At 43.1% G+C, this 11,318-nt stretch overlaps 1 protein-coding gene across 3 annotated transcripts in view; it reads right to left on the minus strand.

Moving 5' to 3' along the window:
• Nucleotides 1–10,846, minus strand: part of runx1 (RUNX family transcription factor 1) — a 57,856-nt gene extending 47,010 nt beyond the window's left edge. The window contains exons 1-2 of one of the 3 annotated variants that reach the window (XM_068704663.1): nucleotides 10,512–10,846; nucleotides 8,760–8,865 (exon numbers count right to left, since the gene is read on the minus strand). In XM_068704663.1, the coding sequence (XP_068560764.1) occupies nucleotides 8,760–8,817 (58 nt within the window). In that variant the 5' untranslated portion in view covers nucleotides 8,818–8,865; nucleotides 10,512–10,846. Of the gene's footprint in view, nucleotides 1–8,759; nucleotides 8,866–10,511 lie in introns of those variants that run through there. The other 2 variants (XM_068704665.1, XM_068704664.1) reach the window with 2 other exon arrangements.
• Between the last annotated feature and the right edge of the window lie 472 nt (nucleotides 10,847–11,318).

Below are 11,318 nucleotides of genomic sequence, written 5' to 3' on the forward strand. Positions count from 1 at the left end.
AGTCAACTATTTATGACCATGTTACTCTTTGATTAGGCTCCTCTCCTCCAGCTCTACACTGTGCTCTGCTGAAGACAATGGAAGAAGGTGGTGCAATTTCAACAAATGAAATGGATCGATTGAAGCACAGGTGTGGAGGCTGAGGGTCAGCTGACGTGGAGGAGCAGACACAGGAAAGCACAGAGCCACACATGCACAGACTCGGTGGTGAGGTGTAGAACGCTGTGGCACCATTCACACTCAAAATCAATCTAAACCAGCAGCAGAGGGGCGGTCCCTGAGGGTTTATTAAAGCCCTTAGATGGAGGTACTCTACTGGTTCCTCACCTGGAGGGGTAGGTCTAGTCTAGCAAGAGGAAGGTCGCCTCCCATACACATTGTTAGGGGACTTCAAGGTATCTGGCAGTGCAGACAAATAATCTGTCAACATCCAGAAAATGTACATTTCTTTCCAGTCACATCTTGGTGTCGCCGTCTCTTAACACCACAGAAGAAGAACACATGAGGACGTAATGAAAGGTTTTCTGTGAACACTGGACCAACTGACGACATGTTGCATCGCTCTGTTCTGCAGTGTGAACACAGGGACCGGGTGAATTGAAGGGAGGAGCTTCTGGTAAAACAACACGACTAATTTCTCATAAGTCCGTCCTTCCTCTCTTTCATCTACTCTATCCCTTTTTCCGTTCTCTTCTCACTTCCCAACATCAGCAGCATGCTGGAGAACATGCTGCCATCCTCTTGTAAGCTAATGTGTGTGTGGGAATCAAATCAGGACAGAAGTACCCTCTTGCAGCATTTACATTCTGAAGATGAAGTATTATTATGTTCATATTGAGCGATTACAAAACTCACTATTTGTGAATACTAATGTTCAGTTAGTTTGTCCTCTGTGTGGAGGTGAAGTCCGGGTGGAGGGTTCAAGGGGAACACGGTGAAGGTGATTCACACTTTCATATGGAGACCATGTCACATACAACTGATGGACGAACAGACTGATGATCTGAACATGAAGCGTCTATCCACACAAGTACAACACTGATATACAAATACTCTATTAGAACATAACATGTTCCTCCTCCTTCCTGTTCCTCTTAATAGTCTACTAAAACAACACTTTCCATTTCTCCCTGTCACACACACACACACACACACACACACACACACACACACACACACACACACACACACACACACACACACACACACACACACACACACACAGTTGAAGTCCAGTGAACCTCTCTTGTGGTTATTTATTGTAAAACTCGGCTGGGTTTATGGCTTTGGTAGATGTGTGTGTGTGTGTGTGTGTGTGTGTGTGTGTGTGTGTGTGTGTGTGTGCGTGTGTGTGTGTGTGTGTGAGATGCCACACACAGATCCTCTCCTGCTCTAGTTTTAGTTATTCATTTACAAATATTTCTACATTCAAATGGTATATTATATGTATTATATGAGATATTAGATATTAGATATTATCATATTACATAATGATGTATAAATAGTATCAAAGTCTGCATGTTAAAAATAAACTATGTACATGCAAACTACAAGCTAGCAGCAACATCAATGCTCTGCTGTGTGTGTGTGTGTGTGTGTGTGTGTGTGTGTGTGTTTAATGTGAGGCCTTGTCTTCACATTACAACTGTCTTTCTAACGGTCTCTCTGCCACACACATCCTCCTTGCTTCCTTCTCACTATCTCCAACCCTCTTTCACGCACACACACACACACACACACACACACACACACACACACACACACACACACACACACACACACACACACACACACACACACACACACACACACAGAGGCCAACAGACATTTTGAAACAGTGAAACAGCCTCTATTAGTCAGACTGCCCTGTGTTCTTTAAAGGAAACAATGTCACTGAAAGCACATGTTTGTGTTAGTCCTTATCGACATCATCATATTGATAAAGTCTGCCTCATGACAGTTTTACTGATGACTTTTCATGACAGTTGACACCTTCCAGTCAATCAAAGTTAGTTCTTATTGTGAAAAAAAGATTAATTATATTACATTTCATAATAATGCATTCATAAATGTGTACACATGTGACTACTACTGCCGTCGTTACTTATGTATTCCATATTAAAGTGGCATGTTGTGTTGGCTCTGCAGCTTACATACATATAAAGCCTACATATATATAAAACTTACATTTATATAAAGCTTACATATATATAAAGCTTACATATATATAAAGCTTACATTTATATAAAGCTTACATTTATATAACGCTTACATATTTATAAAGCTTACATTTATATAAAGTTTACATTTATATAAAGCTTACATTTATATAAAGCTTATATATATATAAAGCTTACATTTATATAAAGCTTACATATATACAAAGCTTACATATATATATAAAGCTTACATTTATATAAAGCTTACATATATATAAAGCTTACATATATATAAAGCTTACATATATGATGAGGGTCTGTGGTCGTTAACAGATCACACTCACAGCATGATGTTGACAATAAAGGATCATAAGAGATCAAGCTAATTTACTACAAATCATACTCATACTTTACCAACTCAGCAATGCTAAAATACGCCAGTACATTAAAAGTCCTGAATCTCAGGGGTTGTGACATGATGAAGTATTATTCATTTCAGAAGGAAAAGACATCATTGTATTTTTAGTGATGCAACTAAAATGTATATATTAATACTGATATTATTTGTATTTTTTAACTTAAATGTAGCTTTTACTTTTTTATTTTTGTGTCTACTTTTTATTTTTTTATTGTGTTTTGTGTCTTTATTAATTATTATCAGTCATTATTCATAATAATAATAATAATTATTATTGTTGTTAATTACCATTTTATTAATTTTCCTTATTTACTATTTGAATATCTTGTAGTTTTGTTTGGGTAAACATGCCCAAATATGCATGTGTATATATATATATATTTTATTCTGAATATCCACTCAGTTCTTACTGGAATTTTAAATTAAAAAAAGAATAAAATAAACCATTTTGATGATTTTTTTTTCTGTGGTTGTAAATATAATATTTTGTTAAAACAAAATAAGACATTTAGCAACATGAACTTGTGACGGCTGCATCATGCTGACACTAGATCCTCCTGACGGATGAATCATTGGATAACATTTGCTGTGGAAGTGACCTCCTAACACTGGCAGAGTGAGCTCCTATTCCCTGAAGTGAGCTTTGACATGCTGATAAGTTATGAATGTGAGAACGCTCATATATTAGTGTTGTGTGAGAACGCTCATATATTAGTGTTATGTGAGAACGCTCATATATTAGTGTTGTGTGAACATGTGTACGTCTGAACCGGGCTGCACACACAGTCAGCATCGGCTCCTTCAGAATCAGCCTGAAGCAGACCTGTGGAGTTTCCTCTGCTCCGCGTTGCCGTCTCCTGATAACACACTCTGGTTGTGTCTCTGTGACACACACTCAGCAAGTGGAGCCTCCAGATAACCAGAATCAGCTCCGGACAGGCGCAGACGGCTCGGCAACGAGAGGCCAACAATGTAGTGCAAAGAGGCTGACGTAGCGTGCAACGCGATGGGCTCCGACTGACGAGAGGCGTAAATTAAAGAAAAGAACTTCAGAAAAGCATCACAACACGCTGGGAAGCAGTGTGACGGATACACAGAGGGAAGGGAACAATGACACCCAACACCGATGAAGGAAATACACGGAGACAAGTTGGAGCTCGTTTTCAGCCAAACATCTGAGATATATGCAGCGAGGAAGGAGGGATGAAGGAAAGGAAACGACAAGGGGACTCCTGATATGAATACATGAAGTTAGTGAAGACACGAGAAACAGATGTTCTTTAAAAGTGACAGATTACAGGAATATTATTACATTTCCCCAATAACACATCATTTCAACTTGTACCACAAGTAATTCATTTTAAGACTTCATCTTAAATATGTACAAAGTATATAAGTATATAACTGTCCTATCTGCACAGAGATTTGTTGAGGTTAAGTCCAGAGCTCTCAGTCTGAGTCCCCCCCCCATCTCATCTTCAGTCTTTAGAGTTTCTGATCAGATGTTGGAGGAACCACACAGTTTTTAAGGATGATGTTCTTTTACTTGTATATTTAAGTCCATGGCCTTCAGGTTTGGTCCAGACAGCAACAATCAAGTGTAGATCTCCTATACATCTCCTACAACGTCTATTCTTCTTCATCTCACGCTTAGTTCACACGACACAGCTTCAGCCCTGATTTTCCACTCGTTCCCCGGTAAAAGACATCACTCCGTCATGAAGTGTGAAAACCACAACGACTTCAAGACTTCCGCTCACAGACGAGCAGGTTGTGTCGTTTACTTATATAGTGTGTTAACAAGGACTCTGGTTCAGTAGCAATAAACAAAGTACAACAGTGTAAAGGCCTTTTACAACCGTACACATTCACAATCAGCATTAGCTAGTCACATGGCAGTATAGTGCAGTGTGAAGTCAGACTGACATTCTGTTACAGTAGTCTCAGAGCCCATAGGGAACCTGACTTCAGTGTCCACACACACATCATAAGGAACACCCAGGAGACATTCCACCGTCATACCAGACAACACTTGGAATCACTACTCCCTCCAAAGGGTTTCATGAGCAGCTTGTTGAGCTTGTTTCCCTCAGTACTGGATAAGACTTGTCCCCATTAATCACTTAGACACAAGGGACACAGGGTCCTGGTTAGAAAAGACTGAAGCTACACTTTAACCCCATTTCACAGCTATCTTCGCACATATGAACGTGATTGAGTGATTATGATGCTGACGGTCTTTTTGTCATTATGCATCTCTCAGTTCATTAATGTGGGAAGACCAGCTTTGTCTTTGCTCTCTGTTGTGCTCTTGCTAATGCTATTCAAGACATGTTTTCATACAGCTGGACATGCAGATGCTGGAGGTAAGGAGACACTCTGACTTTGGGGTCATTAAAGGCACCAGTTATTGTGCTTAAACATACGTCATGTTAACTTGGAACAGTCCGTACCTTTTGGAGTAAAAGCAAACATCCGTTGAAAGCTAACAGTAAACTGTCTCGTGCTCTCTGCCTCAGATGAACGAGCTCAGATAAACTGAAGCTCAGATAAGTCAGAGCAGACACACACACACACACACACACACACACACACACACACACACACACACACACACACACACACACACACACACACACAGCAATGTGTCTGGTAGATTTGTTCCAGTAGATCAACAGACGTGTCTGTGTTGACGGAGATAAAGCAGCAACATGTGTTCAGTAGACTTGATGTTATAGAAGTGAAGATTGGAGGAGAGTTAAGTGATGACATTGCCACTCACCAACGACCAATAGGATGGCAGGAGGTGGAAACCAATCAGATGGGAGTCACATTGATTGTTCACCACTGATGGGTTAACCGCATGTGATTTGATCAGTACATCCTGGTTACAATGAAACATGCTGTGGTTTGATCAGCTGCATGAGTTACACACACTCTGCAGTGAGGATGAACTGATTCCCCTCATTATGCTGGATTCAGCAGGCCTGAGGTCAGATCACAAACCCACACAATCTGTCGCACCGATGTGCTCGTGTTGGGCAGATCCCAGTGACTGACGGAGGAAAAGAAACCTGCTGTATGTGAGCATCCGGTGTCAAACTGTAGATGATGCTCAGACGTCAGCATGTAACCACAGCACACAGGCGGAACACGTGGTCTCAGGTCTTTGAACTTGTTTCTGTCACTTCAGAGTATGTTGCATTTACTTTCATTCCTCTAACCTTAACAAGGAACCAGCTTCTTGTCCCCAAACACTGTAACAGATACTCCACATGAGCTAATCATGTTTGTATCAGGTATTGAAGAAGACGTGAAACTAGAGATTGAGAGCATAAACTCATGTTTACAATGTTTACTGAGGTAATAAATCAAGAGAGAAGTAGAGTCATTTTAGACTAGACTTCTATACAACCAGAGGAGTCGCCCCCTGATGGACACTAGAGAGAATGCAGCTTTAACACACTTCATCACAACAACTATGCTACCATGCTGATGTTTAGCAAGTATATTGTTTATCGCCATCTAAGTTTTGTCTGTTAGCATGTTAGCTTAGCTTATTAGCTAACAACTAGCACTAAACACAGAGTACAGCTGGGGCTGATGGGAACATCACTGGTGAAGGATGAAAAGTCAGGGCTTCAAGTTACTTTGATTCATCTTCTGAGGACCATGTGAGGACCAACCCCAGAGAGAGACCTCCATGTCATCCAAACAATCCGTTAATATATCCGGCCCACTAGAGGTCTTGGTGTGAAAATACAACGTCCTTCAACAAAACACAAACACAGCAGCAGATGTCTCGGAGCGCTTGAATCTTCTTGTCTTGTCTTTGAAGGAGCAGCATCCAACAGACTCCGCACTTGGCAGGTGATTGGATGAACCATCAATCAAACTTGAGTCAGGAGAAGAGTAAAAACATCTCTTCCATGGAGAAATACTCTTTCAGCATCTATCATAACCTCTTGAGGAGCCACCGTCATGGTTTAGAACCAACAGTCGTCATTCAGTGTCGTCTCACGCACAGAGCTGCCAACAGCTCCTCACGGGACTCTGATCGGGTCTCTCTCCTTTTACAATGTTGTGCCTCCTCGATTACTCACGAGGAGAGAGGAGTCAAGGAGTCGAGAAGTTTAACAAATGAGACGTCCTCACATCGGACCGCCATTGTAAAGAGACATCAATGAAACATGAGGTATGGCACAGCTGATCAGCTCTGCATCGTTTAGTCATAGTGATGATGAGCATAACAATGTTCATGACAACTTCTGTATTTACTATTCATTCAACTCACAACGTGGCACAATGTGACAAGAACAAATGTTTGTATGAAGAGTACTAATAAAGAGTGACATATATATTATATATGACTGACACATATATATATATATATTACATACACACAAACAGTCCTGTCTGTCTGTATGACCACATGAAATACAGTTAATCATGCTGAATGTTTGCACTGTAAACATCATGTGAGGATCATAGCAGTTAAAGTGGAGGATGAGGCTTTAGTATGAAAACATGATTTCAGGTGAACGTGGTGAGAACAGAGTCTGAGGAGGAGAACATGAACTGTGACCAGCAGCAGGTTTGATCGCTCATCTTAAATGAAGACAATGTGTGAACACACAGAAGAACATCTGTAGAGATCACTACAGCTGTGTGTCCCGCCTCTTTGTGCTGAAAAGACTTCTACAAAGGACGCACCGCTCAGCCTCCTCACTCCTCAGTCCTAGCTCCTCGAGATGCATTTTAGGAATTGTGAAGTCCTTCAAGCCGGAGGATGGAGGAGTAAGGAAACGAGAAGGACCCATTGGTCCGAACACAAACACATTACTTGAAGCCTGACTAGATGGATGTTCCTGAGATAGGTGATCAAAGGTAAGGCTCCCTGGGGACCAGTCAAAAGCACCCATTACTCCGCTTGTTTAATAGATGGAACTACTTGAGTTCATGTTTGTCATGGGACGTCATGTGTTCTTGAGTCAGTGACTCTCATTGGTAGGATGAGAGTTAAAGAACAGGAAACACACACACACACACACACACACACACACACACACACACACACACACACACACACACACACACACACACACTCACAACGTGTTCTTGACAGTTTCCGCAGCAAACACAACCACTGCTGGAGACCAACAACATGGGGTCTCTCAGACTAGATCAACCACTATGGTAATGATATCAAACCAAGTGAAGGCCTCAACGTGATTCTATCAGGCTGGAGACACATCCACTGCCACCCATCTGCTTAATATTAAGCTTCACTGTAAACATGAAAGCAGTTATTGTCTAGTGTCCAATTTATGGTTTCTTATTGTGCAGGAGGAAACATTAGCATGCATTTGAGTGTGCAGGCCTGAGCACTAAACCAATGAAATAAAGGAGGCAGCGAGCTTCACATGCTGATCATGACCTCATTGTTGAGTCATATCGGGACGCCAGTGCTGGGAAAATGAAGCAGACTTGTAGAGTCATCACACAGCTGCTGGCTGATGCAGCAGCAGGGAATGCGTGCTACATTCCTCCCTCTCCTCCCTACTGTCATCCTCCCTGTGAGCTGGGAGGCTGCAGGCTCACAGAGGCAGCGTGAGACCTGGAACCTGCTGCTTCAGGGTATTCTCTCATGTGGGCGAGAGACCTCAACCTCCACATGCACCGCTGCTGCTGCACCAGAGAGACGCCTCGTAGCCTCCTGCAGCTCACCAGAACGTAGCCGTACAGAGCTTCAGCTTCACAGAAACACGGGAAATCACCACGGCCTCTGACGACTACCTCGAAACACTTCAGGGGCTTTTTGTCATGCCTTGACAAATGCAGATCCACTCCTTCAGTTCTTGCCTTTCACAATAAAAGCCCGAAACGTAATATAAAAAGTCTGAGGTGTTCTTACATGTATTGCTATAACACCCTCGTATTGTTCTACCAGCTCACTGTTCACAGCTGACTTTACACCAAAGTGCCGTTCTAACGTGAAGCTGTATCTGCTGAAACTGCTCAGATGTTAACCCACATGAGAAACAGTCAAGAAAATAATTCACACAGAAACTTTTCAAACAACCAAACAAGTTCAACATTCAACATGAAGTAGTTGAAACCCGTGAACACCAGGAGACACACCCAGCAGAGCTCCAGACAGCAGCTCCTGAGAACACTCTTACCTCGTCTGAACGCTGCCTGGTAGGATGACAGACACTCAAAGATGCTGTTGGAGGCCATGAAATGATTATTCTTTAGATGTGTCTTCCTCTCCACCCTTTCTTAAATCTGTGTACGAATACAACATTTACACAAACACACATACAATGAAAGGTCAAGAGGACATTCTCCAACAAGCTGAAACATCAACGACGATCTGTGATCCACAAACCACATACGAGGTCATGTCCTGTAGTTTATACGTTGTTAAATAGTTCAGCTGATGGTCCTAGCTGCTCACTGCTCTCAGCCAACAGGGACATGGTGCTGCTTTAGAGTGACCTGTGTCTCTAAGACATCTGAAACACAACCTCGCTGCCAAGCATTGCATTCATGGATTCAAGGATGACTTACAGCCAGGCACAGGTAACATGCAGGCAGGTACAGATCCAGGTACACATTCAGGAAGCAACACATGAATGAGAATGAGCTAGTTGAATATGTGGAGGACAGGTGAGCAGGTGGGAGGGGAAGTTCAGGTGACTGCAGGGCTGATGAGAGAAGTGTGAACAGCTGGTAGATGAGTGGAGCAGTCAGGTAAAGGACTGAGGAGGCAAAGCATGGCTGGAGAGGACAGAGGACAGAGGACAGAGGGACAGAGGATAGAGGGACACATGGACAGAGGGATAGAGGACAGAGGGACAGAGGACAGAGGACAGAGGGACAGAGGGACAGACTGTGGCAGAGTTCCTTTTTCTTTTTACTCTGAGGACATGCAGCTGAGCGTACAGAGTGCACACTGTTGCATGCAGGAGGGTTTCCTTTGGGACATTCTACTTCCTCATAACATGGCACCCTTCTGCTCATGTATCTGCTGCACTACCAGAGGTGTATTAGCAGTGCTTGTTGCTCAATGAGATCACGTCATGTTGCTGTATTGGCTCAGTGCATTAGAACATGTTGTTCAGAGGTATGGTGAAGATGAAAACATGTCAAAATGGACAAACACATGAACAGATGTACAATGCTCATTTGCATGACGCTGCAGAGCAGTGGTTAGCGTTGTATGGTCCATGTTTTGTCTGCGTATTGCAGTTTCATGTTCACATATGCAGAATTTAAAGCTCTATAACCGTAAACCGGACCACAGGGACATCTTAGCATGTTCAAACCAGCACACAGGTAACCATGACCTTTCACTTTGTTCTGTTTCTGTCACTTCAACACACTTTGTGTCACCCCATGTGATGCATGCAATATTAAGAGGTCCTGGTCATTGTCAGTATTTCTGTGAGATTACGTTGATACCAGTACATATTATATATAATAACAAACATGATGAAATGTTGCTTTTCTACATTCGTTCTGCAGTGAGAGCACATGCAGCATACATTTCATCTGTTCTGGTAGATTGATTGACTCCATATCGTTTGATGCATCGCCTCAATTCCAAGAGGCAGTTAAGCAGCAGAGGGGCCGGCGCTGTTAACCGCTCCATAGCTCCATCTGTGATTTGAGCGCTGGTCACTCCCTCTGCTACCCACAAAGTGATGAGGGGCGTGATCAAACCGTCAAAGTCACAGCGACGAGGTGTCCTGTAACCTCAGCACTGTGAGAGGGAGTCATTGAAGCCGCTTTCCTTTTTTAGTGTAAAACTTAAGACCTATTAATGTTGATAAACTGTGTATTCTATGTGTGTATAGTACAGTATTAAAAGAAGCACCGTTGAACAACATGAAGAGCAAGTGAAGAGGCTGTGGTTGTGGTACTCTTACCTTGGCCGAGGTGGCCCGGTCCTGGGCAGAGGTGGTAGAAACAGCTCCTTGGGGTTCTCCAGTCGACCGGTGACTCAGATGCAGAATAATCCAGCAGACTCTCTCCGTCCTTCTACCTCTACTTGTGCTCTCTTTCTCTCGCTTGACTTACAGCTTACAGCTCTGTTCTGCTTCCGCTCTTCCTCTCTGTCGCTGTGCACGTCTTCCTTCATCCCTCTCTCTCTCTGTCTCTGGTTTTGGTATGTGGTTCTCCGAATCCCCTCGTTGATGACTTTTGGTCTTCGGAGTTGACTCTCTCCTCGACAGTGAGCGTCACCCAGGGGAGACTGACTTGCTCTTCTATTAATCTGGCGTTGTGGCTTTGGAGTTAGTATGTGTGTGTGTAATCAAACTAACCACCTGCCCCCCTCAGCCAACAGTTTCACCGAGGAAGTAGCTGTGGTTAGAGCAAGAGAAATGGAGGGAGAGGGCGTTGCGGTGTGTGTCTTTGAGCGCCCTTACGTGCGTTTGTGGTTTTGTGTGTGTAGCAGGGTGTCTGACAGAGGGAGTGAGTCACCTTTACTTCACCAAGCCTCAGTGCAGGTCAGACTCTGAGACCGCCTTGACCACGAGTGTGTGTGATGGTGAGTTAGAGAGGAGTCCATCGCTGAGAGTATTAGTGATAGATCACAAGTAGAACGTTGATCATGCAGTAAGGTAAATGAAGATAGCACTACATGTTAATGGTGTGATGACACCTCTGAGGACAAAAGTGCCGACCTGCTCATCAGGATGTCAACCAACGCTCATCCACACTGAGGTCAGCCT

Source organism: Cebidichthys violaceus, unplaced genomic scaffold, assembly GCF_023349555.1.
Source record: "Cebidichthys violaceus isolate CVI_PGR_0920_01 unplaced genomic scaffold, fCebVio1.0.p SCAF_98, whole genome shotgun sequence".
NCBI classification, from domain to species: domain Eukaryota; kingdom Metazoa; phylum Chordata; class Actinopteri; order Perciformes; family Stichaeidae; genus Cebidichthys; species Cebidichthys violaceus.